Consider the following 25,213-nt stretch of genomic DNA (forward strand, 5'->3'; position numbering starts at 1 on the left):
TAGTATTTACACTTAGCCCCAATTCAGGCAACATGATTGGAGAAGAAAACTACCGTCACCAGAGCGTCTGACAAATTTTGCTGCAAAGCAATAAAAAAACAATAAGGGGGTGAAATATTTGGGCAAAATGTGGTATTACCACTCAGAAGATGAGCACCCTCTCCAAGAGCCTAAAGAGCTGAAGAGAACTAGGCATCAAGACCTTATTCCCAAGAGAAACCTCCTTCCTCAGAGAACTTGCAGAACTTCCTTCTGTGCTAGGCCTCAAGTTCTTTTCATTGCTAGTTTTTCTTCTTCTCCCATTTGATAAATGAAAAAACAAACTCTGACACAACAATGAGTGTTAAGTGAAGTTAACTGCCAAGCAAGGCAGAGAAAACCTGGTCCACTACAGAGAGGTCACTAACTGTTAAACTACCTCGGAGACAACTAGTGTACAAGGCAAATTTATTCCCCTGTAAGAACAGACAAAGGAGAGCAGCCCAGTGAGGACTGTTTCTCAGACCAGAGGCAGGGATAGGATTCTAAGGCAAAGGCCAGAATAAGAAGTGATGTCCTTGGCTTGTCAGCTCAGGACTAGCTGGTTGAAGTGGAGATCACCAGGGACCAAATAAGTCCGGGCGCAGTACTGAGAGACCATGTTGACCCATCAAGTCCATTAGGTTGAGTCCAAGAGGTAAAACTGAGTCACCAACCACAAAGAATTGCACCATCTAGCAGATTTTCTGCTGATCCTGATCGGTTTTCTGAGCAACAGTTACTCTGGTTCCTTTTTCTGGTCCCTAATCACTTACTATCTTGTAACCTCTTCTACTAGTACACGCCCAGGTTTCTATAAATTCTCATTTTCCTGGCATTGAAAGTTCTGCTTCCTCACATTCTTTCCTCTGCCACCTGGGAACATTCATTTCCTTCCTTCATTATACAGCTACTTAGAGTGCTTACCGTGAGCCAGGGACTCCATCACATAAATGGCAGAACATAAACCCCAACCTTGGGTTAAGGTGACAAGAAAGCCACAGAGCAGACTAGGGCCTTGAGTCTTCATGTATAATGGTTAGTGTAACTGGTGGCCCATTTCTCACTGTTCCTCTTCTCTTCATATTTCAGCCAAGGGAAAAAGTAAAGAACTCTTTACCTCCATTTTCACTCCATCTCCTGACCAACCCCCTTCCCCTTCAAAATGTGAAGAACAAAGAAAAAAATTAAAACAATTTGTCTAGGGACATGATTAGTCATAAAGTGCTTTCTTACTTTTTCTTTTTGGTATTCACATCAGCTGTTAATTATTTTTCAGGTTAGAGTGCCAACATCACAGATGCCAAGAAGAGAAAAAGGAAAATTATCCATGACCTTTCCCTTCCCGAGAAGAAAAACTCAGAGCTGGAAGAAGCAGCCTTCTTCCCTCTCCCCCACAGAATCCTGGCACTTTGACAGCTGTAAATTGGTTCGGAGGTTTGCAGAAGTGGCTTGGAAGTTAAGAAGGCCTTATTTCTCTAGTTGCACCTACCAGTCTACATTTATTCTGTAACCTAAAGTTCATCTCCATCACCACCAAATATGTATGGAAGAAAAACTTAAATGTCTTTATTTCAATAAAACCGCTCAGGCAAATGACTTAAGCTATAGCATGCTGTGGTAGCCACATCCTAAAGTGGCTCCCAATGACTCTCACCCTTGTATAATTCCCTTCCCTTCCAGTGTGGCAGAATCTGTGACTTGCTTCTAACCAGCAGAAAACGGTAAAGGAGATAGGATGTCACTCTGGTAATTAGGTTATGTTGTATGGCAAAGGGGAAGGAATTTTGCAGATGTGATTAAAATCCCTTATCAGTTGACTTTAAATTAATCAAAAGGTAGACAGATTATCCCGAGTGGCCTGACCCTCTTTTAAAGGGCTCACCTTTAAAAGAGGGTCTAGAGGTCAGACACTAGAAGCAGCAGAGACTCTGCCATGACTTATACAGCTGCGAGGAAGTGAATTCAGCTAACAACCTGAGGGGGCATGGAAGCAGATCCTTTCCTTGTGGAGCCTCCAGATGAAAATGCAGCCCAGCTGACACTCTGATTTTGGCCTTGTGCTTGATTTTGAGCAGACAACACAGCCAAGCCAAGGCTGGACTTCAGACCTACAGAAATTCTGAGATACTAAATGTATGTTTTTAAGCCACTAACTTTGTCATAATTTGTTTATGTAGCACAGAAAATTAGTAAACATGCTAACAGTGCAACCAGGGAGGGGGGGCTAAGGCTTTTTGTATTTTTCTAAATTAGAGAAAATGTACCTATTTACCTCAAGCACAATGACAGACCGACACACACTCATTTTATCACCTAATCACACACACCCACATATGTCAAAGTGAGAGGATATAACCTATTTTCCCTGATTTTATTTATGTCTGAGAAAATCATCACGCATTATTTGACAGCATAGTATGAACAGACCCAGTACTTGAGCATATTCCCATTCTCCTCTGGGCTTTTAATACTCCCAATGCTTAAATGTCAGTCTGCTCGGCAGAAACCTTTATGTTGTAAGTCCCTCTTTGTTTTGGGCACCAAGGGGATTATAGTAGTAAATTAAATATTAACAGAGGTAGCCAGAGTGGCAAATTGAATTAGTCTGGCTGAAAATCCCAGAGTCCTTATCAAAATCTAAAAGAGGCTGGAGGATTGTAGAAAAATGGTAGAGTAGGAAGCTCCAGGAGTCAGTCCCTCCACCAAAGCATCTATTGAACTGTCAGGAACTGTCTGAATCAAATCTTTTGAAACTCTGGAGTCTAGTGGAAAACTTGCAGCATCCAGGGAAGAGCTGGAGGAAGAGGCTGGTAAATTGTGGGTAATTATCTATGAATTTTACCCTCCCTGCAGTGGCTACCATCCTCTAACCACCAGCCTCATGGCAGGCAACAGTGGAGACTACAGCCCAGGCTCCTGGCGCAGCTTGCTGGTGCCAGGGTGGGATATAAGGACCTCCAAATCCTGGGATGTTTGGTCTGATCGCTGATCACTGCTTTTGATCAGCTACTTCAGATTACCAGGGGACCAGATCTGAGGGTGGCCATGGTTCCAACCCCCCTCAGACAAAAGCAGCAGAGGAGTCTTAAAGAGACAGTACCCTGTTACCCTCTTTCCTCTTTCCATTCCTCACTTGGTAGCAAATAGTTTGAGAAACAAATCACAAATTAATGGCTCCAACCCTCAACAACAAAAACAAAGCAAAAACAAACAGACAACAACAACAACAAAAACAGCAATCCCAAAGCAGTGGGAGAAATAGAATTCCAGAATTATAACAAGATAATACTCAGACTGTCCTGTTCTCAACAACAACAACAAAAAATACAAAACACACAAAGAAATAATAACATATGGCCCAGTCACAGGAAAAAAAGAATTTGCCAGAAACCATCCCTGAGGAAGCTCACACTTCGGAACTTTTTGTCAAAGACTTTAATCAACTGTTCTAAATATGTTCAATGAGCTAAAGGAATCCATATACAAAATAGAGAGATGGAAATTACAAAAAAAAGAACCATATAGAAATTTTGAAGCTACAAAGTATAGCAATTGAAATGAAAAACTCATTAGACAGACTCAACAGCAGATTTGAACAGGCAGAAGAAAGGATTGGTGAATTTGAAGACAACTGAAATTATCTAGTGTGAAGAACAGAAAGAAAAAATAATGATGAGAAATGAACAGAGCCCAGGGGATCTGTGTGACACCATCAAGTATACCAGTATACACATCACTGGAGACCCAGAAGGACAAGACAGACAGAAAGGGGCATAAAAAGTATTTGAATACAGATAAATAGCCAAAAACTTCCCCAACCTGATGAAAGACACACATATACACACATCCAGGAAGCTCAAAAACTCCAAGCAGAATAGACTCTAAGATGTCTACACCAAGACACATTATAGCAAATACAAAGACAGAATTTTGAAAGCAGCAAGAAAGAAAAACTCATCACATACAAGGGATCCCCAATTAAGATTAACAGTGGATTTCTTATTTAAAAACCATGGAGGCCAGAAGACAGTGGGATGACATATTTAAAGTCCTTAAAGGAAAAAAACACTGCCAACCAAAAATCCCATATCTGGCAAAATTATCTTTCAGGAATGAAGGAGAAATTAAGACATTTACAGATAAAAGCTGAAAGAGTTCATTACCAGAAGACTGCCCTACAAGAAATGCTAAAGGGGGTCCTTCAGTTTGAAATGAAAAGATACTAGACAGCAACTCAAAGCCAAAAGAAGACATAAATAACATTAGTGAAGGTAATTACATAGGTAAATATAAAATCCTGTATTATTGTACTTCTGATTTGTAAGTGCTTTCCCTCTCCCCACCCCCACCCCCACTCCCTGCTGTATGACAGGAAAATGCATAAAATAGCATTTAAAATCTATGTTAATGGGCATACAATGTATAAAGATGAAATCTGAGACAGTAACAATATAAAGGGGGGAGAGAAGGAGATATATCAGTAGAGAGTTTGTATAATACTGAAACACAGTTGGTACTAGTCGAACTAGGTTGTTATTAGTTTAAGATGGTAATTACAAAGGTAATCACTAAGAAAACAACTAAAAAATACAGGGAAAAGGAAAGAAGATCAAAATCAAAATGAATGGTTAAAAACAAAAAAAAAAACTAAATACAAAAAAAGGGAGCACTTACGGAGTATTTGCAATGGATTTTTAGATTTTAAACCAAAAGCACAAGAGACAAAAGAAAAAATAGATTAAATGGACTTCATCAAAATTAAAAACTTTTATGCATCAAAGGACATTATCAAGAAAGTGAAAAAACCTACAGAATGGGAGAAAATATTTGAAAAGTATATACCTGATAAGGGTTTATGTGCCGGTTTGAGTGTATTGTGTCCCCCAAATGCCATTCTGGGAGTGATGTTTTGAAGAGGAGCAAGCTTGCTAAAGAGGAACATCCTGGGAGAAAGCCGTTTTGAGGCCGGAGCTTTGAAGCAGACGCCAGCTGCCTTCCTAGCTAGCAGAGGTTTTCCGGACGCCATTGGCCATCCTCCGGTGAAAGTACCTGATTGCTGAGGTGTTACCTTGGATGTTTTGTGGCCTTAAGACTGTAACTGTGTAGCGAAATAAACCCCGGTTTTATAAAAGCCAATCCATCTCTGGTGTTTTGCATTCTCCAGCATTAGCAAACTAAGACAGTTTAATAGCCAAAATATATAAAGAACTCCTATAACTCAACAACAAAGAGACAACCCAATTTAAAAATGGGCCAAGGATTTGAGTAGACATTTCCCCAAAAATGATATTCAAATGGCCAGTAAGTATATGAAAAGGTGTTCAACATCATTAGCTATTAAAAAATGCAAATTAAAACTATAAGATACCACTTCATACCCACTAAGATGGCTATTATTTTAAAAACTGAAAATAACAAGTGTTGGTGAGGATGTGGAGAAATAAGAACCTACATATATTGTTGATAGTAATGTAAAATGGTGCGGCCACTGTAGAAAACTTTTAGTTCCTCAGAAAGTTAAACATAGAATTACCATATGACCCGGGAATTCCACCCCTAAGTATACATCCAAAACAACTGAAAGCAGGGACTCAGACAGGTATCGGTATACCAGTGTTCATGCAGCATTATTCACAATAGCCAAAAGGCATAAGCAACCCAAAGGTCCATCAACAAATGAATGGATAAACAAAATATGGTATATTCATACACTGGAATATTACTTAGCCATAAAAAGAAGTGAAGTCCTGGTACATGCTTCAACATGGATGAACCTTGAAGACATCATATTGAGTGAAATAAGCCAGACACAAAAAGACAAACATTGTATGATTTCTCTTATACAAAATTCTTAGAATAAGCAAATTTATAGAGACGGAAAGCAGGGGTGAGGGGAGGAGGGCAATGTGAAGTTATTGCTAAATGAGTATGAGTTTTGGTTTGGGATGATGAAAATAGTCTGGAAATAGATAGTGGTGAAAGTTACCCAGTACTGTCAATATACTTAATGTCAAAGAACTGTCCACTTAAAAGGGTTAAATGATTTTTAGGTTATGTATGTTGTACTACAATTTAAAATAAATTAATTATTTTTTAAAATCTAAAAGAGAAACCAACCCTTCAATATCCTCCCCCCACTCCGTAGTGTCTCCTTGGAGCAGCATTGTCTTTTCTGTCCTATGAAATCCCCTATACGTCTACCACCTTTGTTCCAACTAACATTTCATCCATTTTGCTTCATGGGTGAGACAGGGCAAGATGCCCATGGAAGCAGTTTTATGGATCTCCATAAACAAAAATACCTTTCTTCTCTACCAAGCAAATGTGGAAAGCACGGTAAATAGAACTACCGCCACCACCACCACCACCAGCTCCTTATTCTGTGAAATTATCATCAACAGTCTGTGAATCACTTAATTCCCTTAACCTGGTGCCAGCTGAATCATGAACTCCAAATCATGCATCACGGGGCAGTGAAGCAATTAGGGCATTACTTGAACCTAAACTAGTAAATGCAGAAGGACAGTGTCAAGGAGTATTTCTTCTTCTTTGTATCTTCTTTGTATTTCCCAAGGTTTCCAAATCAGCGTTTCATACACAGTTAGCCCTCAGTAAATACTTATAGAATTGAACTCAAAATGAGTGAGCAGATTCACAACCAGTATAAAGGAAAACGGAGGCTCATCCTGTAATCATTACCTTTTATTCCTCTTGTCACCACCTAACCCTTCTGCCTCAGCTCTGCCCACCCTGCCAAATGTTAGTCCTGAAACAGCCATGAAGGGGGGAAAAGTTCTAAAAATAATGCATACAAACATCTTTTTAGATTAAATGTTACATGATACTATGTGTTTTCTGTGTCTCTAGAGTACTTTGTCGTTTCTGCCTCCCAAAAATTTACTGATAACATTAATTATTAGCACCAAGGAAACTACATTTCTTATTTTTAAAGACAGTGTTTCTTTGGGTTTCTAAATCACTGTCATTTACCGAGATTACCACTATCTGTACACCATGTTGCTGATTTATAAGAGGGACACAACACAGGCAGAAAGCACTGCTAGTCCCTTTGAACTGTTCACTTTCAGTTCGTCCTGCAACTCACCAATAGCATTTAAATCTAAAGAAGATCTTTTAGCTTTACCCAACAACATTCTTGCCTTTTAAAAAGTCTTAAAATCCAAGAACTGGAAGAGCTTACCTTATGTCTACTACGTAGTATTTTTAAATGTTTGCTGAACGCAAATGAAATACAAAAAGACTGTACCAGATTTTAGATCACTCAGGGTTGGATACCGGGATTGTATATTGACAGAACTAATGAGGCAATCTTTTTTTTCAGGGCCAATTTCCATAAGCTTCCTTGTCATGTATATATTCAAGTCACTGTTGAAACCACCAACTCCCACACTAACTCCACCTCCACTCAGAGCTGCCTCCTCACCAGTCGGACCCTCACCTCTACATCCCATAACTAAATAGCTACCTCTAACCAAAGTATAATCAGGTCTCCACCTGAACCGGCACCAAGCATGTCTCCGTGCACCACTTACTTCTAGCTTTGCCTCCTCCATGTACTATTTCTACATGCGTATCTCTTCTAAACAGAGACCCCTTTGTAGGATCTCCCTGCTCACGAAGGCTGCTAATTCTATCCTTCTTGAATACCTTCACAGCTACTTTCTTGAGTCAAGCCCTCATCATCCATTGTGTGGATATCCTAATAGCCTGCTAGCGGTCCTACCACCAATCCTTCTTCCACAGTGCTGCCAGAGTGACCTTTCTGAAATACAAATCTGATCGTGTTATTTTGCTGCTGAAATCCATTCATCCAGAATAAAGTATACTCTCCTTAGCATTGACAGACAAGCCTCTCGACCTTCCAACCTCACCTCCTGTCACCCACCATAAGTAACCTAACTCAGGTGTTCCAGACAAACCAACCTCTTGCCATTTCTCCAATGACCTATGCTCCCTCGTGCCTTTCCCAGGCTACCTGGTTTTGCCTTACTCATCTTTCAAGGTAAGCCTTCGACTAAGTTAATTATTCCTGTGAGGCACTCCCATAGCATCCTTCACTTCCCCATACTTACCACATGCAGTTGCAAATGCTTATTATTTTTCTGTGTCCTCCCCTAACTATAAGCTTCATTAGGGGAGAGACCATATCTGTTTCACCCATCACTGTATCTCCAGGATCTAGCATGGTGCCTGACACATAGTAGGCATTCAACAAATACTTCTAAATAACAGAAGTAGTGATAGTTGTAGTAATAGTGATGATAGAACAAGGAATAGCAACAATAAAAGCAGCTAACATTCTAAACACTATTTTAAGTACTTTACATGTGTTAATTTTTTCATTCCTCAAAATACCATAATCCTAAAAATATTATCTCCACTCTACAAATAAACTGTGGTGCAGAGAGATTAAACAGCATGCCCAAGGCTGCACAGCCAGTCACTAAACGACAGAGTCAGGACCTGAACCCAGACAGTGAATTCCAAAGCCTCAGTTCTTAACCACTTCTCCATACCACCTCTATGGTACAAATGACTCAGCTCAAGCGTCACCTTCTGTGAAAACCTTCCCTGACCACCCAATGTGAGTCAGCTGTCTCTCTTTGGTATCCCATGACACCCTTTCTATCACATTGGACCATATGACCTACTGTCTGTCTATTCCCATTATTCCATGAGCCCCTTAAGGACAGGGACTTTGAGTGGGTCTTATTTTTCTTTGTATCCTTGATGTGTAGCAAATGGTAAATAATACCAGTGGCGTTTGGGGATGGATGGATGGATGGATGGATGGATGGATGCAAGCATAAGCATTCATTCTCAGATAGTCCAGCAGGTGGCAGAAGAGGACAAGAGCTGAACAAGGATGAGATGCCTTACCTTTCACACTGGTCGACTTCTTCATGATGGTTTCCTCTTCTTGGCACAGGATCACGGTCACTGTCGCTCCAGGTATCCCATAGCCCCAGATCACTGCCCCAGCAGGCTCCTTCTGCAGCACCATGTAATTATCGATGTATGAAGCAAAGCGAAAACCAACACCTAAAATATTCAGCAAACACTTTGAAAGGCATCGCTGAGAGATTCCTCACCAACTGAATCAGGTGAAACAGCAAAGAGCATACAGTATTTATACAAGAGAATTTGAATATTCTTAGTCCTTTTAATCATTCAAAACTAGATCCTATTCCTCCTAATTAGGTAAGCAGCATAACATGAACAATTTCCAATAATATGCATCACAGAACAAGGTGACCAATGATGAAAACTCAGTGAACATAGGGCAACTAACATACCACAAGCCTCCTCCCCTCAGAGTTCTCGATCTTCCTTACTCTTAGGCTAGGCCCCAAATGCTTGACTCTCCCCCTGCCCCAAATCACAAAAATGCTCCTTTTATGCACCCCACAGATGGTGTTTATGAGAAAAATAAACCACTTCCTTCCCCTACTTTCCATTATCACTCCCACTCCAAATAGCTGGGAATAAAGAAGCATGCCTCTCTCCAATACAGCCTTCTCTAATCTTTTTACCCACTCTTTATCTCCCCCTTCTCCATCCTACCAGTGTTAATTTCCCTCAAATAATTCCCCTTGTTCTGGTTTCTTGACAACCCAGTGCACTGCACGGAAAACTCTAAATAAGCATTTATGAATATCTGCGACAAATCTGCTTCCTTCTGAGGTAAATTCAGATGAAAAAAGATACAAAAATAAGGTCAGAGAGAGATCAAAGGTCAAAACGCCTGACCACAGCTCTTTCATCCCAATTTTACCCAATTCACAAGCTAAATTATACAAAAAGAACTACAGAAAGCACATTTGAAATTGTGGATTCTATTCTAGAGATTCACTAGCAAGAATGAATAAGAATTCACTTTAATGAGAGCATTCCTATTTTTAACATCCAACCTATATCAAATTATTTTAACAAGCATTGATCCAAATTATCTCAGTGAGTTCCTCATCAAAACCTAACAAGGAAGAAAAAAGAAAACTTAATAAATTGCATCCCAATTTGTACGAACAAAAAACAGAAAAAAATCCCTAGAAGAAAATCATTAATAAAGATTTTTTAAAAAAAATTTGTTTAAAAGATAGACAGGAATGAGAATCAGAATTAACAAGGTTGACATTGTCCTCCCTGGAAGCTACAAATGATGACAATTGATGACGGCCCCTTAGGCTGTACTGAATAGCTCAGAACAGCTACATATTCTCGGTGGCCTATTTATCCTAACCTTTGAGTAACAGCCTAGTCCCCCAAAATCCTCAACTCTTTCTTATGAACTAGTTCAATCATGAAAGCTACATGACACTCAAAGATTGCCCAGCAGGCCTAGCTGGAGATGAACAGCTACCATGAGCAAATAGCTCCAAGAAGAACCGACAACAGCCCAGAATTGCATAAGCACGTTGGCGGCCTGCTGGGGGGAATCAGGGAGACACGTGTGTGGGAAGGCCTTGTCTTGGGTAGGTGCTTCATATGGAACAAAAAACTAAAACCAAAGGCATAAGAGCTAAGCAGAGAGAGGGCGGGGGTTGGGGAGTGGAGTGAGGAAAATTGGCTGCCACTTATATGAACCTAGAACCAGTACAAACGAAGGGCTCTACGGGTGTGCAGCTAGGGGCACACAGGCCAGGAGCAAATACCTTTCCAAGTCAGTCTGCTATCACATTTACTGAACCTTTCTGGGTTCCTATTCTCACTTAAAGAACTTTAGAGGTGAAAAGGATCTTACACACCCTAAAACACAACTCTCATGTTACTTAGTGATCAAGAAACTGAGACCCTCATTTGCCAGACACAAAAGGACAAATATTGTGTGATCTCACTGATACGAAATAATTAGAATAAGCAAACTCCTAGTGTCAGAATATAGAACACAGATCACAAGGGGACCGGGTGGGGATAAGGAATAGGAAGATAAGGCTTTAAATGTACAGAGTTTCCATTTGGGACAATGGAAAAGTTTTGGTAACAGATGGTGATGATGACAGCACAACAATGTGAATGGACTTAACAGCACTGAATTATATATTTGAGAATTGTTAAAGGGGAAATTTTAGGCCATATATATGTTACTAGAACAAAAAATTTTTAAAATAATCCACAGAACTGCACAATACAGTGAACCCTAAATTAAACCGTGAACTATAGATAACAGTACAATTATAAAAATGTACATCATTCATCAGTTGTAACATGCAAGGTAATAATAATAGGGTGGTATATGGGAATCCTATATTTTATGCATGATTTTTCTGTAAACCCACAATTTCTCTAATAAAAAAAGAGACAGATTTGAGAAGATTAAGCAATTTTTAAAAATTGCTAGATAGCTAGTGTATCTGTTTTATATGTGTGTGCCTATATGCCAGGCATTATTTTAAGCACTGGGGATATAACAGTGGGAAGAAAAGAGAAAAAGACAAAATCTTTGCCAGCAGGGAGCTTACATTCTATTGGGAAACTTACATGTGGCAGGCACAATGCTAAACACATTGCAAACATTAAACTTATTCACATAGCTAGTTAGTGACAAGGCTAGCAGCCACCTGATTCCAAAGTTACTGCAATTCCCACTCTGCCACAGTCTGATACTGATGGGAAATCAAACTCATATTCCCTGTCCTGGTAAAGCTCAAAATTCCAAGCTAATAAGGATATATAATAGAACATTGGCAAGGAATTGAGCAAAGGACCAAGTAGAGACTGGGAAGGGGAGGGGCAGGGCTAAGGGCTAGTAATGGCTTTTGGACACAGTTAACTTTTTTTTTTTTTTCAGGCCTACAATTTTTTTCTTCATCTGGAGGTTGGAGTAGAAAAATAGGAGTTAGTGTTGTGAGGAATAGGCCATCACTAAAAGTGGACTGACAAAAATAGGACCATGGCAACTTCTGATGGAGAGCTGGTAGAATGGGGTTGGCAAAGAACACTCAGGTGTCTCAATATATACTGACAATGATCTAGTTCTTAAATTGGGTGGTGCGTTCCTGGGTGTTCATCTTATTGTTTCACCCTTGCATATGTTTTTGTAGGACTCAAGTATTACATGATAAAATGTAATTACATGTAAAGGAATGATGATAGGAAATGAAATCAAGTTAGTAGGAAAATTTAGAGCACTAATGAATGAAAAATACAGCCAGTGTTAAGGAAGGTGATATAAGGACATGAAACAAAAGAGAAGATATAATCCTGGTGTTAAAATTAGCAGTCTTTAACTGAAAAACTATTAAAAGAATGGTGCACCTCTGCTCTTTACTTTCTCCCACCTCATATAACAGAACTCAGAGGTCATTGATGGAGAGAGGAGTTAGGGACTGCCACACGTTTTCGCTTTTGCTAAACTCAGAAAAGTCATTTTACAGACTAATTTGTCTGAATCTGGGTAGTTTTTCCAGTTCTTATGTAGAGCAGTGGCTATTTTCTGGACCCCTTTCTCCCACCTCCATTTTCATTTCTTAATAGGCAATCTTTGGGGTTCACTCTCTGAGTGTTTGAAGAAAAAAATAATAGCTCCAGCATTATCACTACTTCATATGAAGCAGACAAATTCCATGTTCTGGTTTCTCCATTCTTGTGACTCAGCGTCCAGCCTGCCTACTGCGAGGAGAGGGGTATTCAAATAATAGGATCTGGTCTGGACAATAGCCCAATTCCAGTCACCCTCCTACCCAATGCCATGCATATCACCCCACCACCAATATCTGTAGCTGCGCCAAAATCAAAGCTGAGCCTTAAATATTCTGAGCCAGTGAGGGGGTTGTATTTCTTAGCCCTAATCACCACTTAAACTAGTAAAATTTAATTCCCCCACAGAACCCAGTCTGAAGCAAACCCTCCCCAAAGGTACCAGTGAGGGGGCAGCATTGAAATGTTTTGGATGACTCAGTCACCTGTTTCCAAATATTATCTAACTAGCTTCGCCCCCTCCACTCCGAGCTTCCCTGAAGTGATTCAAAGACCCTGAAGGCCTCAGTCTGGGCATCTCTGGGCCTCCCCTCAAGCTGCAGCGAAAGGAAGTTGTCCCATAACGACCGGGAAAGGGAGCGGAAAAAGCGGAAGGGCCGGCTCCTGGCAAGGTTCCTGTCCCGACCTTAAGAAGGGACACCGGTCGCCATCCTGCAAAAGACGCCAGACCTCGCAGCCGGCACAGGCGGAGGGGCAGGGGTCGGGACGAGCCCGGCCGCCTCACCTGCACTGCTGCCGGCCCACGGGATTAATGGCAGCACCAACCCAAGAACAAATTCCGGCGCGATCATGCTCGCGAGGATCAGTCACCACGGGTGCGCAGGACCCCGGAAGCGGACGCTAGGCGGGGGCGGGGCAAAGGTGGGCGGGGCGTGGGCAGGGCGGGGCGACCTGACTCCACCCTTACCAGGCCATTCAGGCCAGTCAGTCCGCGCAGCTGCCTGAGGCCGCAGGGCGAGGCCGTGCCCCCCCCTTCTCGGCCGCCGTAGTTAAAAAAAAAAAAAACGGTTACCCAGCAACGAGCAAAAACAACTGGAACCACCCGCACCAGCCTTTAGAGAAGAGGTGAGGCGGTTTCCCCCACTTCTCCAATACCGAGACCTTGCTTTTTCCCTCTCGTTTCTCGTATTCCCTCAGGACCCCCTACATATTCCGGGAACCTGGGGCTGGTTAGGAGCCGAGACAGCCCATTCTGCGAGAGTCTGATATCCCAGATCCTCGACGTTATGCCCCCAAGACCAGGTCTTCCTCTCCGCCCACCCCTCACGCCCCATATTCGGTCCGAGTCTCGCCAGTCCTTCTTTTCACAACCCTAGACTGATTGAATACCTCATCTCCTGACCTCTCAAAAAAAGAAAAATTTCTCCACAGATGGAGCCTCATTAAACTGCCTAATCCACCAACCTACCCACGGCCTCCGCCTTAACTCCGCATGGACACAAGCTCTTACAATCTGACCAGATCCCTGAGTGTCGTTTCATGCTCAGTAACTCAGCCGCTGCTTGGCAACTACCCTTTATGTAGCTAGCCCTTGTATTCCAAGACAGGAAGAGAAGGCCTCGTCACTACAAAAACAGAAAATATACAGGAATCTGGAGGCTGGGATTTCAAAGTCGTGGCCTTGTCCTCCTGTCCCATTCCAGAGCATGTAGGTGCTTAGAGGTTATAGGTCATGCTTCAGGAGAGGCAGCTAAGGGAAAGATTAAGCATGAAACTTCATTCAAAATTAGAGGAATTCTAGAACCAGGATTAGTTCCTACTTTTTAAAAGAAATGTTTTATTATTTTAGACATAGTTATAATTTCCTAAACAGGATCTTCTCAGTAACTTATAATGAATTCAATTGAACTAGCTTTTTAAAAGCCATTCTCTCTAAATTCCTATGGGATAGTAAAAGTTATCCTCACCTTTTAAGGACAGAAACACTAAGGAATAGAGACAAAAATTCCTTAGTCTCATAGTGAAAAACCTCTGAGTTTTGTAATTTTTTAAATTAGATGACCTTTTAGATGGATCTGTATTTGTAACATTACAATTAATAATGGGAGATTCAAAACTCTTTGGAAGAATGGATTGACTAGGGTTGTGTTGGGGAAAAAAGATTGAAAGTCCAGAAAATTTGGTTGTCAGAAATAATTTGTTGTCATAGTTGTGATTATGTAAAGTAAAACCAGACAAATTTAAAGACAGTACTCTTTAATGAATCTCTAGGTACAATAGGCAGTTCCTTCCAAAGAAATGTCGATTCCATTCTCCAACACCCACTACCGAATTCCACAAGGATTTGGGAATCTTCTTGAAGGGCTGACACGCGAGATACTGAGGGAGCAACCGGACAATATACCAGCATTTGCAGCAGCATATTTTGAGAATCTTCTAGAGAAAAGAGAGAGTAAGCTTTTTAAAAATAGGCAATATTTGTTTTAATTTCAGAGACTAAGCATTTGGTTATGATGAAACTTGCTTAGGATCTTCCCCATTTCACAGAAAACCTTTCTGAAACACGTGGCTTCAAATAACAGTTCTTGCTATGTGAAACATTTGCCCTTTTGACAGTTTCTCTTAAATAAGTTTCACATAATTGAAGTTTGCCACCTTATTATTCAGACCTCTTCATTGTATTTCTTATGGACACACTGGGTGGAAGGGGTCTTCCAGAAGTACGTAGTCTACCCTCTACTTTTCGACAGACTGTTCCCTCTGCATCCCAGGCAGTTGGCCGTTTATCCTTCCTGGGAGGAGTGTTTGTGGTTTTCTTTGAATTTTGATTCTTCTTTTAAAGTGTTATAAGTGTTGTAAAAAAATCATTCTGTGCTCTTTAGATTAAATAAATTGGTATTCACTGGGGGTACATGAAACCATTCTGCAACGAAAGGCACACAGGCAAATGCTTTGGAAGTGAACTGCCCAGTTTGGGAAGATAGTTTATATTCCTCCTCTGTAGTCCCAAGGTCCCATCCAGCCCAGACACTGAGATCCATGCTAACAGTGATTCTTTGATTGAGAGAAAAAACAGAGTTCCTTCATATCCATAACTAAAATTTCCAAATCCCCAGCCTTGAAGGTTCATTACTATTAGGATCTGACCCAGTGGTCAAGATAGGAATTATTACATCTACAAGTTTATCCTAAAAACCTATTCTTGCCTACAACATCCTTTCTTTATAAACTGTTGTCATCATTACTTTTGATTACATTATTACAAAAGAATGGTAAAGTTGACTAGAATGGCTACAAGCAGATGAACATTCCATTTTAAATCATTTTATAGAGGAAGGAAATCTACCCAAGGTTTGAAGTCAAAGAATTTCTCCCAAACACACTATACAGCTACACCCCCTTGTCTGGTTTGACCTACCCTCACAGGGCTCAGAATCTCTGCCAATTTCCTGAACATTGCTGGTCTTTTCCATACCCAGTCAGCGTGAATATTTGTTGCACTCTTTGAAACTTAAATGCCACTAAAAACACTTTAATAAATTGTCCATAGGTGGAAAAGTTATTAAGAGAAATCCTTTGGGGTAAGAGGTAAACTGTAAAGAGCACTAATTTAATTTTTTATTATAACATCAATTTTATAAATTCATGCAATAAAAAGGCTTTAGTCATTTATTTAATTTTAGAACTCAGGAACATCCCATTACAAAAACATTTGAGTCATTGGATCATGGTAATTAAAGCACTGGTGATTAATGGTCTCAGGATACTAGCTCTCTAACTGATAAACAATGGGTAAAACCATTTAAAAAATATTAAGCACTTCCACCAATGTCAACCAAAGGTGAGTTATCAGATTAATGCAAAGTATCAGAATTTAGTCTCTCCAAAAAAAAGTGAGAAAAATCAGGTCCTCTAAACAATTCTCCCACACAGTGTAAGAATTCCCTTCTCAGAATTCCTAGTCTTAACTTTGATTTTTGTGACAGGAAGCATGTTAGTATATAAGTGATACCTCAAATCAGTAGGGAAAAGATGGACTTTTTAATAAATGATGGTGGGATAAAGATGGAAAAAGATAAAATTGGATCAAATCTTTATACCATACACTGGGATAAATTCCAGATTGATCAGAGATTTAAATGCTACAAAAAGAATCCATACAAATACTAGAAGAAAATATGAGTGAATTTTTCTATAGCTTTAAAGAGGAGAAAACTTTGCTAGCTATGATCCAAAACTCCAGAAACAATTAGAGTAATAGCTGATAAACTGACAACGTAAAAGTCAACTATACATGGTAAAAATCACCAAAATGAAAATAAAACTACAAATTAGAAACTGAGAAAATATTTGCAATTTATATCACAATGGATTAATAAACCTAATAAATAGAGAGCTTGTAAACAGTGAAGAAAAAAGTCGCAGCCTTATAGGAAAAAATGGGCAAGAGATAGGAGAAAACAACTTACAATAAATGCATATGGCCCTTAACATGTGAAACCATACTCGAACTAATAACATAAATCCAAAACAGAGATACACTGAGATACCATCCCAGCCTTTCCATCAGATCGGCAAAAATCCAAAAATTTTTCAACATACTCTGAAGGCAGGGCTGTGGGGGAAACAAGCACTCATGTATATTGCTGGAGGAAATACAAAATGGTTCAACGCCTCTAGATGGGAACTTGGCAGTATCTACCAAAATTATATGTGTATTTAACTTTTGACCCAGAAGTTCCACTTCTAGGCTATTATTGCATCATTATTTGTGGGAATAACCCAAATGTCCATCATAAGGGATTAATTAAGCTAGACTACATCCACGAAATGGAATAATGTGCAGCTGTATAAAAGAGTCAGGAAGATCTCTATATGATGCTACAGAGTGATCTTAAGGATATATTAAATGAAAAAAAGCAAGGTATGGAAAGTGTGTTTTGTAGGCTACCATTTGTCTAACAAAGAGGGGTTGATATGAATACATAACTTTATATTGTTTAAATGGAAGGATAAATCATTAAAAAACTAAGGGTTACTCTAGGGGGAGAGGGACAGATGAAAGGGACAGGATAGAAGAAGCTAGACTTCTCTGAATATATCTGAATATATTTTGAATTTGAAATCATATAAATGTTTAACATAGTGTATAAAAGTAAATTTAAAACAGTTTCTAAGAATTATGTGAGAATTCAAAGAAATGAACCTAACTAGTATTGAATGGGTGGCATAACCACAAAGAAAGGAATTAACCAAGTGACTTTATAACACAGTAATTTAACTGTACATTCCTGGTGGGTATATCCTAAAAGCAAAGTGAACTAAAAAAACTTAAACTATTTTCAGTAATCACAAGTATGCTTATTCTGAAATATTAAGTATGATTATTCAATAATTGTAAGTATGGTTATTCTGAAATTTTTTATGTATTGTAGGACAAAGCAAATAAGTAACCATGCTAGTGCCATTTACTGTAAGAAAAAGTGAACAAATATAAAAATGAAAGAAGTTAATAAAATCCTGCAATCCTAACCTTGAATAGGAAAATACCAGTATGACCTCATGATTTGTTTTCTCTTTAAAAAATAGAAGTCTTTTCTAGCTCTATCCGTCAAAAGGCCTCGAAACAATGATCATCCCAGTAGCAGTGAGCAGCTAACCCTAGAATGTCCCTCTGTATACCATTTCCCAGGAACTAGGGTTTCTTGGATTACTAGCTAATTCCATAAACTGGGCAGGAAATATACAAGATGATCCTGAACATCTTGCCATACCAGAAAACAAGGACATTGTCAAAGATAACTAGGGTTGTTTCTAAAGGATTTAGGAACACCTGAGCACTTGAATAAGCTCCCACTGACCAAATCTGGGCAATGAGAGCATCAGTAAGAATAAGTGCCTTGGATTGAAACTCATCCAATTTGTTAAATGTTCATGAGTTCATAATGATAGTTTTAAAAAAATTCATTAGTCACCTTCAAAGGATCTTAGGGAACCACTCATTCTGACAACTGGTTAATAATGGGAAAGAATCAAACCTTTAATGTCTTTTCTGTAAGAACTATACCTCAGAGTAACCAAATAGTTGATAAGGGAAAGTTTCTTGATTACTCCAGAAGATAAAAAAGTAACAATCAAGTTAAAACATCAATATTTTGCAACCCCTAAAAAATAATGATCTGGCAATAATCATCAATGGCCCTGTAAAAATCATAAAAGGAGAAACAACCAGACATTATGTATCTCCTCCTGATGGAATTAAACAGCACTATCAAAAAAAATCAAATCTGAATCAGATCAAACCTATAGATTTAACTGCCAGTATATAGGAAATTCAGGAGATAGAATAATAAAAATCTAAGCTGTGGAAAACTTCAAAGGGAAAAAATGACCCAATTTCCTCAACAGATAAATTACAAGGATTTCAATATACCAAAAGCTTGTGTTTGCCCTGATTGGATTCTGATTCGAACAAACCAACAGTAAAAAAAGAAAGAAGAAAAAGGTGGGGAAAGAGGAAAGAAGAAAGAAAGAAAGAAAGAAAATTTAAATATATTAGGCAATGGGGAGAATTTGGATGGTTGACTAGATAGTTGATATAAAGGAATTATTGTTGGTATTTTTAGATGTGATAATGATGTGATTTATATTTTTAAAGTCTGTTATAATTTAGAGATGCATACTGAAATTAACATTTATGGAAAAAATTGTATGATGTCTGGGGATGACTTGACATTTTATCCAAGGAAAGGGTGGGAAAGTGAGTGGGGTTACAGATGAAACAAAATAAATAATGAGTTGATAGTTGTTGAACCTGGTAATGAATACATGGGGATTCATTATTCTCACCACTTGTTAACAAGTTTGAAATTTTCCATAATAATTTTTTTTAATTCTGTTTAAACAGAAATACTTCTTCCTTCCTATGTCAGCTGACTATATAATATACCTCATAAAAAAACCTACCTCTTCCATCCTTAACTTTTCCAAACTTCCTGATTTCCTTAGCTTTTGTTTGTATATATTTTCCTGTTTACTGATACATATTTGCAAGTGTCTATACTTACATTTAAATATTGTTATTTGTTCTCTGTCTCCAATTTTATTATAAATTCTATGAAGGCAGAAATTATATTTTTACTGCTTTTCTAAATATCCACAAGGGCTTATTCAATGTTTAATTCATTATCATATATTTAACGATCATTGGTTATGTCTGCAGCTGTATGGTATATAAAATATCAATAAGATTTTCAACTGGAAATAAAGAAACTGCTTTGAAAAAGAAAAAAAAACGTTGTGTTACTATTCTAGATTTATTTTAACAAACTCAAAATAAGTCTGAAATTATTGTGTTTTTATTATTTAGAAACCAACTTTGATCCAGCGGAATGGGGGGCTAAGGTAGACGACCGCTTCTATAACAACCATGCATTCAAGGTATGGTCCTTTGATCTACTGGGTTTGGCTGTTTCTTTTCCCTGTCACCAAACCAGAGATGATTATGATCTCCCCAGAATCATGAGAATTGCAATATGCATCAAAATATTTTATTAAACCTTTTAAATGTGCTGTTTTTCTCATAAATTTTTTTCTAAATTCTCTGAATCATGTTTTCAGAAACTTAGCACAAGTTTAAAAGTGATTCACTGGAAAAAAGTGCTTGAAAGTTATAGGAGACATGTATTCTTCAAATATTTAATTATCACAGTGCTTATCACATAGCAAGTATTCAATAAATATTTGTTGAATTAATGATATTTCATAAAATAAAACTGTATTAAAGTTCAATCAATTCATTCTCTTTGACATATTTCGAAAGACTATCCAGAATTAAAGAGGGTAATGGTAGAGAGTTTTCTCTATAGAAACTGAACCTGTCTTTCCTGTTAGCAGCATTTTCAGAGCCAACCTTTCTCAACCAGGGTTCCTCAAAATAATTATGCCCTAAGCCAAAGGCAACCATTGTATATGAGGAATCAGTGTCTTTCCTTTGTGTCTAGAATGGTTCTGGCTATGTAGCATCCTTGGAAGAACTGAGAAAACAGTTACTCAAGTCATTTTCTGTGTTCTGTGACTCAGATGAGGAACCCTGGTTGAGAAAGGCTGTATGGGATAAACAAGAATCATTGACATCACCTGGGAGCTTGATAGAAGTGTGGAAATCTTGGGCCCATCCCAAGTCTTCAAATTAGAAGCTGCATTTAACAAGATCTCCAAAGTAATTTGTAGGTCCATTAAAGTTTGAAAAGCACTGTCCTGGACAACTGAGTCCATGCCATTAGTCAAAAAGTACCAACAGACATTAGAATTAAAAGGAATTAACAAAGCTCAGGCTTCACTCCCTTGGTAGAGTTGGAAAATTCCTGAGGAAGTAGCTGTCACTTGTTCCATGAAAGGTGAAGTTCCATCCGTTTGAGCCTGTCAGATATGGGGCTGTTCTGTTTATTTCCACTTAATTAGATTAGCTGCATTCGTGTTTGATTTGTATCCGCATTCTACTGAAATCAAAGGAATAATTAAATCCTTGTGTTAAATTGTAGTTTCACAATTTGTTGTTCCTTCTCTTTTGAATTTTAAATGCTTTATTTGATTAGCTTATATGTCCCGAACTTCCTGTTTTCTGAATTAAAGAAGCTCTTCCCATTGTTGGTAATTTAACATTGCCTCTATTTTAGAGGATGACTTCAGTAACCATTTCAAAATAGGCAGAGCTGGTTTCTCTTTCTCTGTTTAAATCATTCCCCACAGCAAAATTTTACTTCTTTGACTTAGTTTTTAATCCACAAACCTCTTTAAAAAAGTTAACTTGACCTCACACTATGGAGCACAATGGCATTTATTTTGTTACTATTTTAGAAACTATTGGTGCCTCTTTTTTATATTATTCAGGAGTTATTACAGCACCTTCTCAACTTTTAGTATAAGATAATGGTGTAAAGGAAGAGGAAACTTTTCCTTGATAGGACAAGGCACACACATTCCAAAAGCAAAAGATCAGACATTTTTCCAATTCCTTGGTCTTTCATATTTGTTAACTTGAGAGTTTTCATTTATTGCTTCTTATTCCAATCTACTTTCCTTGTTCAAAGATCAGTATGTATTTAATTCCCCCTAATTCTCAATAACTTAAATTTATATTTAATTATCTTTAAGCAGTTTGATTCAAGACTTTGCTATTTTGGAAACATTGCCTGTCTGACCCCCTCCCCTCTTCCAGGAGCAAGAACCACCTGAGAAAGTTGGGACTGAAAAAGAAAAATCTCAGACAACTCTGATAAACGAGACACCAGCCACAGATTCAGTAAGTAATATTTTCCAAGTAATTTTGGATTCCTACAAAGAATGATATGGTTCAATTTTAAAATTGCACTCTAAATATGAAACCAGACTGTTATTGTTAAAATTATGATTTTTGCTTTCTAGATAATTAACATCAGTGATAACCTGACTGGGAGATCGTTTTCATGCATGCTTCTTATAAAAGAAAGCTCATTCTTCCCCTTAAAATCAGACCTTATTTTCCAAGATTGTCTATGGAGGGAAAATCTCCCCATGGAGTAGGGCAGACAGAACCTATAACTCCAGTCTTGTTCCTTCAGAACTGCCTTCCACATTGGGAATTTTTCGCTAATTGATGTTGCCACCCCTCTACAATGCAAAGATTTAGCAACATCAAAAGGAAAATCACAGAGAATTACAAACAACCAAATAAAATGACTTTACAAAATGTAGCCTACTCACCTCCCATTTGTGACCCTCAATAAAAATGCCTTCCTGACAGCCTACATCCCAGTGGTAGAGACTTGTGGAGGGTCCACCTTAAAGATACCTATATTCAGTGGTGAGCTCGAACCAGTTCTCATATCTCTACCCAACTCCATGTTCAGTGATGTCACCTTGAAAGTTTGAAATCAGCCCCAGTGAGAGTATTAAGACAATGGCAAATGCTATAATCAGGGTTTTCCACCCCCTGGAGACCCAGTTGTTAAACACTTGCCAGCACATCACTGCCTGTATTCTTCGTAGTCCAGACTCAAGAGGACGGGGTCTAGTGAGAAAGAGGATCTTACTCCCTACAATGTTGAAGGGCAAAAGTCTGATCTCCTTTTCATGTTTTAATGTCCCAGTTAGTAATCAATAATTGACATCCAAAATGGACTTTTCCCTCAAGGAATACCTCACTTCCTACCAATGGTACATGGCTTTTCCCAACAACCTTTAAAAATTACACCAAATCAGATCAATACAACCCAATAAGCCTAACACTGACATGGTTACAATGGGATGCAGTGGGAGGTTGAGGAAGGAGGGAGCAGTGTCATTTCCTTACATCTTTCATAGGTGACCTGACACAGGTTTTCTTGAATTTGAGGTGGGATCTCATTGATTTCCAACTTGAGCATAATACATTTGCCCATATTGGGGCATCATCTCAGAGGATTTTTTTAAAATTCAGTTTTACTGCGTTATATTCACATATCATACAATCATCTGTGGCGTACAATCAGCTGTTCACAGTACCATCATATAGTTGTGCATTCATCACCCCAATCTATTTTTGAGCATTTTCCTTATACCAGAAAGTATCAGAATCAGAATAAAAAATAAAAATAAAAAAGAACACCCAAATCATCCCCCCCATCCCACCCTATTTTTCATGTAGTTTTTGTCTCCATTTATCTACTCATCCATTCATACACTGGATAAAGGGAGTGCGATCCACAAGGCTTTCACAATCACACTGTCAGCCCTTGTAATCTACATTGTTATACAATCGTCTTCAAGAGTCAAGGCTAGTGGGCTGGAGTTTGATAGTTTCAGGTATTTACTTCTAGTTATTCCAATACATTAAAACCTAAAAAGTGTTATCTCTATAGTGCGTAAGAATGTCCACCAGAGTGACCTCTCAACTCCGTTTGATATCTCTCAGCCACTGAAACTTTATTTTGTTTCATTTTGCATCCCCCTTTTGGTCAAGAAGATGTTCTCAATCCCACAATGTTGGGTCCACATTATTCCCCGGGAGTCATATCCTGCTTTGCCAGGGAGATTTACACGCCTGGGAGTCCGATCCCACGTTGGGACTGAGCAGTGAGTTCACCTGCCGAGTATCTCAGAGGATTTTTGAATTTAAAAGTTTAAGAGCTAGATTCACCTCATTGTTTGTAATGGGAATGGGAAGGGATTTGTAAGAAGAAACCAAAAGGTGCATCAATAGGAGACTGGATAAATAAATCAAAGGACATCAGTACAATGAAATACATTGGTGTCATAAAAATATGGGTAGAGTTATATACTGAATATAACATAGAAAAAGAGAACCAAGATATATTGTTATATGGAAAACGTTGTTGCATAACTCTGTGATTAGCATGAGCTCATTTTTAAAATAAAAAGCATATATATACCCACATGAATATATTTGCATAGAGAGAAATTCTGGAAGAATATACATACTCAACCCATAATAATGGATATCTCTGAGGAGTGAGATTTGGGATGGGGAAGAAATCTTTCACTTTCAGCGATATTTAGTTTTTTGTAAGCATGTATCAGTTTTATAATTTAAAAAGATATTAAAAGCTATGTACCTATTGAATTTTACATTTAAGATCTGTGCACTTCACTGTCTGTAAATCATTCTTAAATTTTTTAAAAAAGGAAAAGCTATATACCAAAGTTACACCAACCATATTAAAACTGATGTTGGACTAAATGGATTTCTCTTTGGCACTCCACTTTAAAATGTATGATTTTGATTTGCTAATCATTGAGAAATTAAGAAGTAATCTTATGTAGCCAAGATTACTTTGAAACAGCACATTTACTATTCTTCTTGACATTTTTACCATGCTTCAAGGATTCTTTCTTATTTCCCTCAAAAAATGTTAATGCTCAGGAAACTGTTAAACAGGAGCTATTTTGAAAAAAAAAAAAAGTTGGCAGTGATCTTTTATTGCAGAGACATATTAAAAAGTGACAAAACAAAATGCCTGCTATTTTGGCACCTACCATTTGGTGCATATACAATGTGACAATATATAAAATTTCCTCAGGAAGCGACAGATCTCGGATTGTTGCATCCCTAAATTAATGAAATTTATGCATTTATTTTTATGGCATTAAAAATATGAATGTTTAAGTCTTGTACTTTTTCTTCTTTCAATGAAGGAGTCTTCCGAAGAAGATAAGGAAAAAGAGGAGAATGCTGCTATCAAAATTCAAGCAGTCTTCCGGGGACACTTAGCCAGAGAGGAGATGAAGAGAGTAAAATCAGTTCATGATGGAACAGAGGAAGCAGAGGAAGACGAGTGAGGAGACTGGTTTTACCCCATGAAACATGAAAAAATAATCCAAATCCATCAACCTTGAGTGTGATTGTCATTTTTTTTCTTTAGTAAGGGAGATTTGATGTAGTAAAATAACATTTGTTGCTGTTGTGAAAATCTGTCATGAGCATTTGTTTAATAAACATGCCACTTGAAACATGCTACTTGAAAATTTCTCTAAGATTGAGTCTTATTTATACTTCTCCCAAGCCTATGTATGGAGACCCTTGGACTTAGAGTTATAGAATTGGAGTATCTGAGTTTTCAGAGAGCTCAGAGAATATGTAGTCTAACCATTATCTAATGAATAAATCCATCACATCCCTAAAGTGAGGTCCTTCAGCTTCTGTTTTACTCCTAGCAATAGAGAATTGCACTGCTTTTCAAGGGTAGTCCATTTAATTTTTGAATAGCTCAAATTA

The 25,213-nt window shown here is 38.3% G+C and overlaps 2 protein-coding genes across 3 annotated transcripts in view; one reads left to right on the top strand and one right to left on the bottom strand.

Annotated features, from left to right (window-relative positions):
* SIAE (sialic acid acetylesterase) overlaps window positions 1-13,369 on the bottom strand; it is a 45,140-nt gene extending 31,771 nt beyond the window's left edge. For both annotated transcript variants that reach the window (XM_037841845.1, XM_037841843.1), the window contains exons 1-2: window positions 13,244-13,369; window positions 8,923-9,084 (exon numbers count right to left, since the gene is read on the bottom strand). In XM_037841845.1, coding sequence (XP_037697773.1) covers window positions 8,923-9,084; window positions 13,244-13,310 — 229 coding nt within the window. In that variant the 5' untranslated portion in view covers window positions 13,311-13,369. The remainder of the gene's footprint in view (window positions 1-8,922; window positions 9,085-13,243) is intronic.
* Window positions 13,370-13,530: 161 nt separating this feature from the next.
* SPA17 (sperm autoantigenic protein 17) lies at window positions 13,531-24,963 on the top strand. Its single transcript, XM_037840344.1, has 5 exons — window positions 13,531-13,584; window positions 14,731-14,911; window positions 19,829-19,899; window positions 21,680-21,763; window positions 24,634-24,963. Exons 2-5 carry the CDS (start codon window positions 14,758-14,760, stop codon window positions 24,775-24,777), a joined length of 453 nt encoding a protein of 150 aa, XP_037696272.1. The 5' UTR covers window positions 13,531-13,584; window positions 14,731-14,757; the 3' UTR covers window positions 24,778-24,963.
* The last annotated feature ends 250 nt before the right edge of the window (window positions 24,964-25,213 follow it).

Source organism: Choloepus didactylus, chromosome 6, assembly GCF_015220235.1.
Source record: "Choloepus didactylus isolate mChoDid1 chromosome 6, mChoDid1.pri, whole genome shotgun sequence".
Classification (NCBI taxonomy): Eukaryota; Metazoa; Chordata; class Mammalia; order Pilosa; family Megalonychidae; genus Choloepus; species Choloepus didactylus.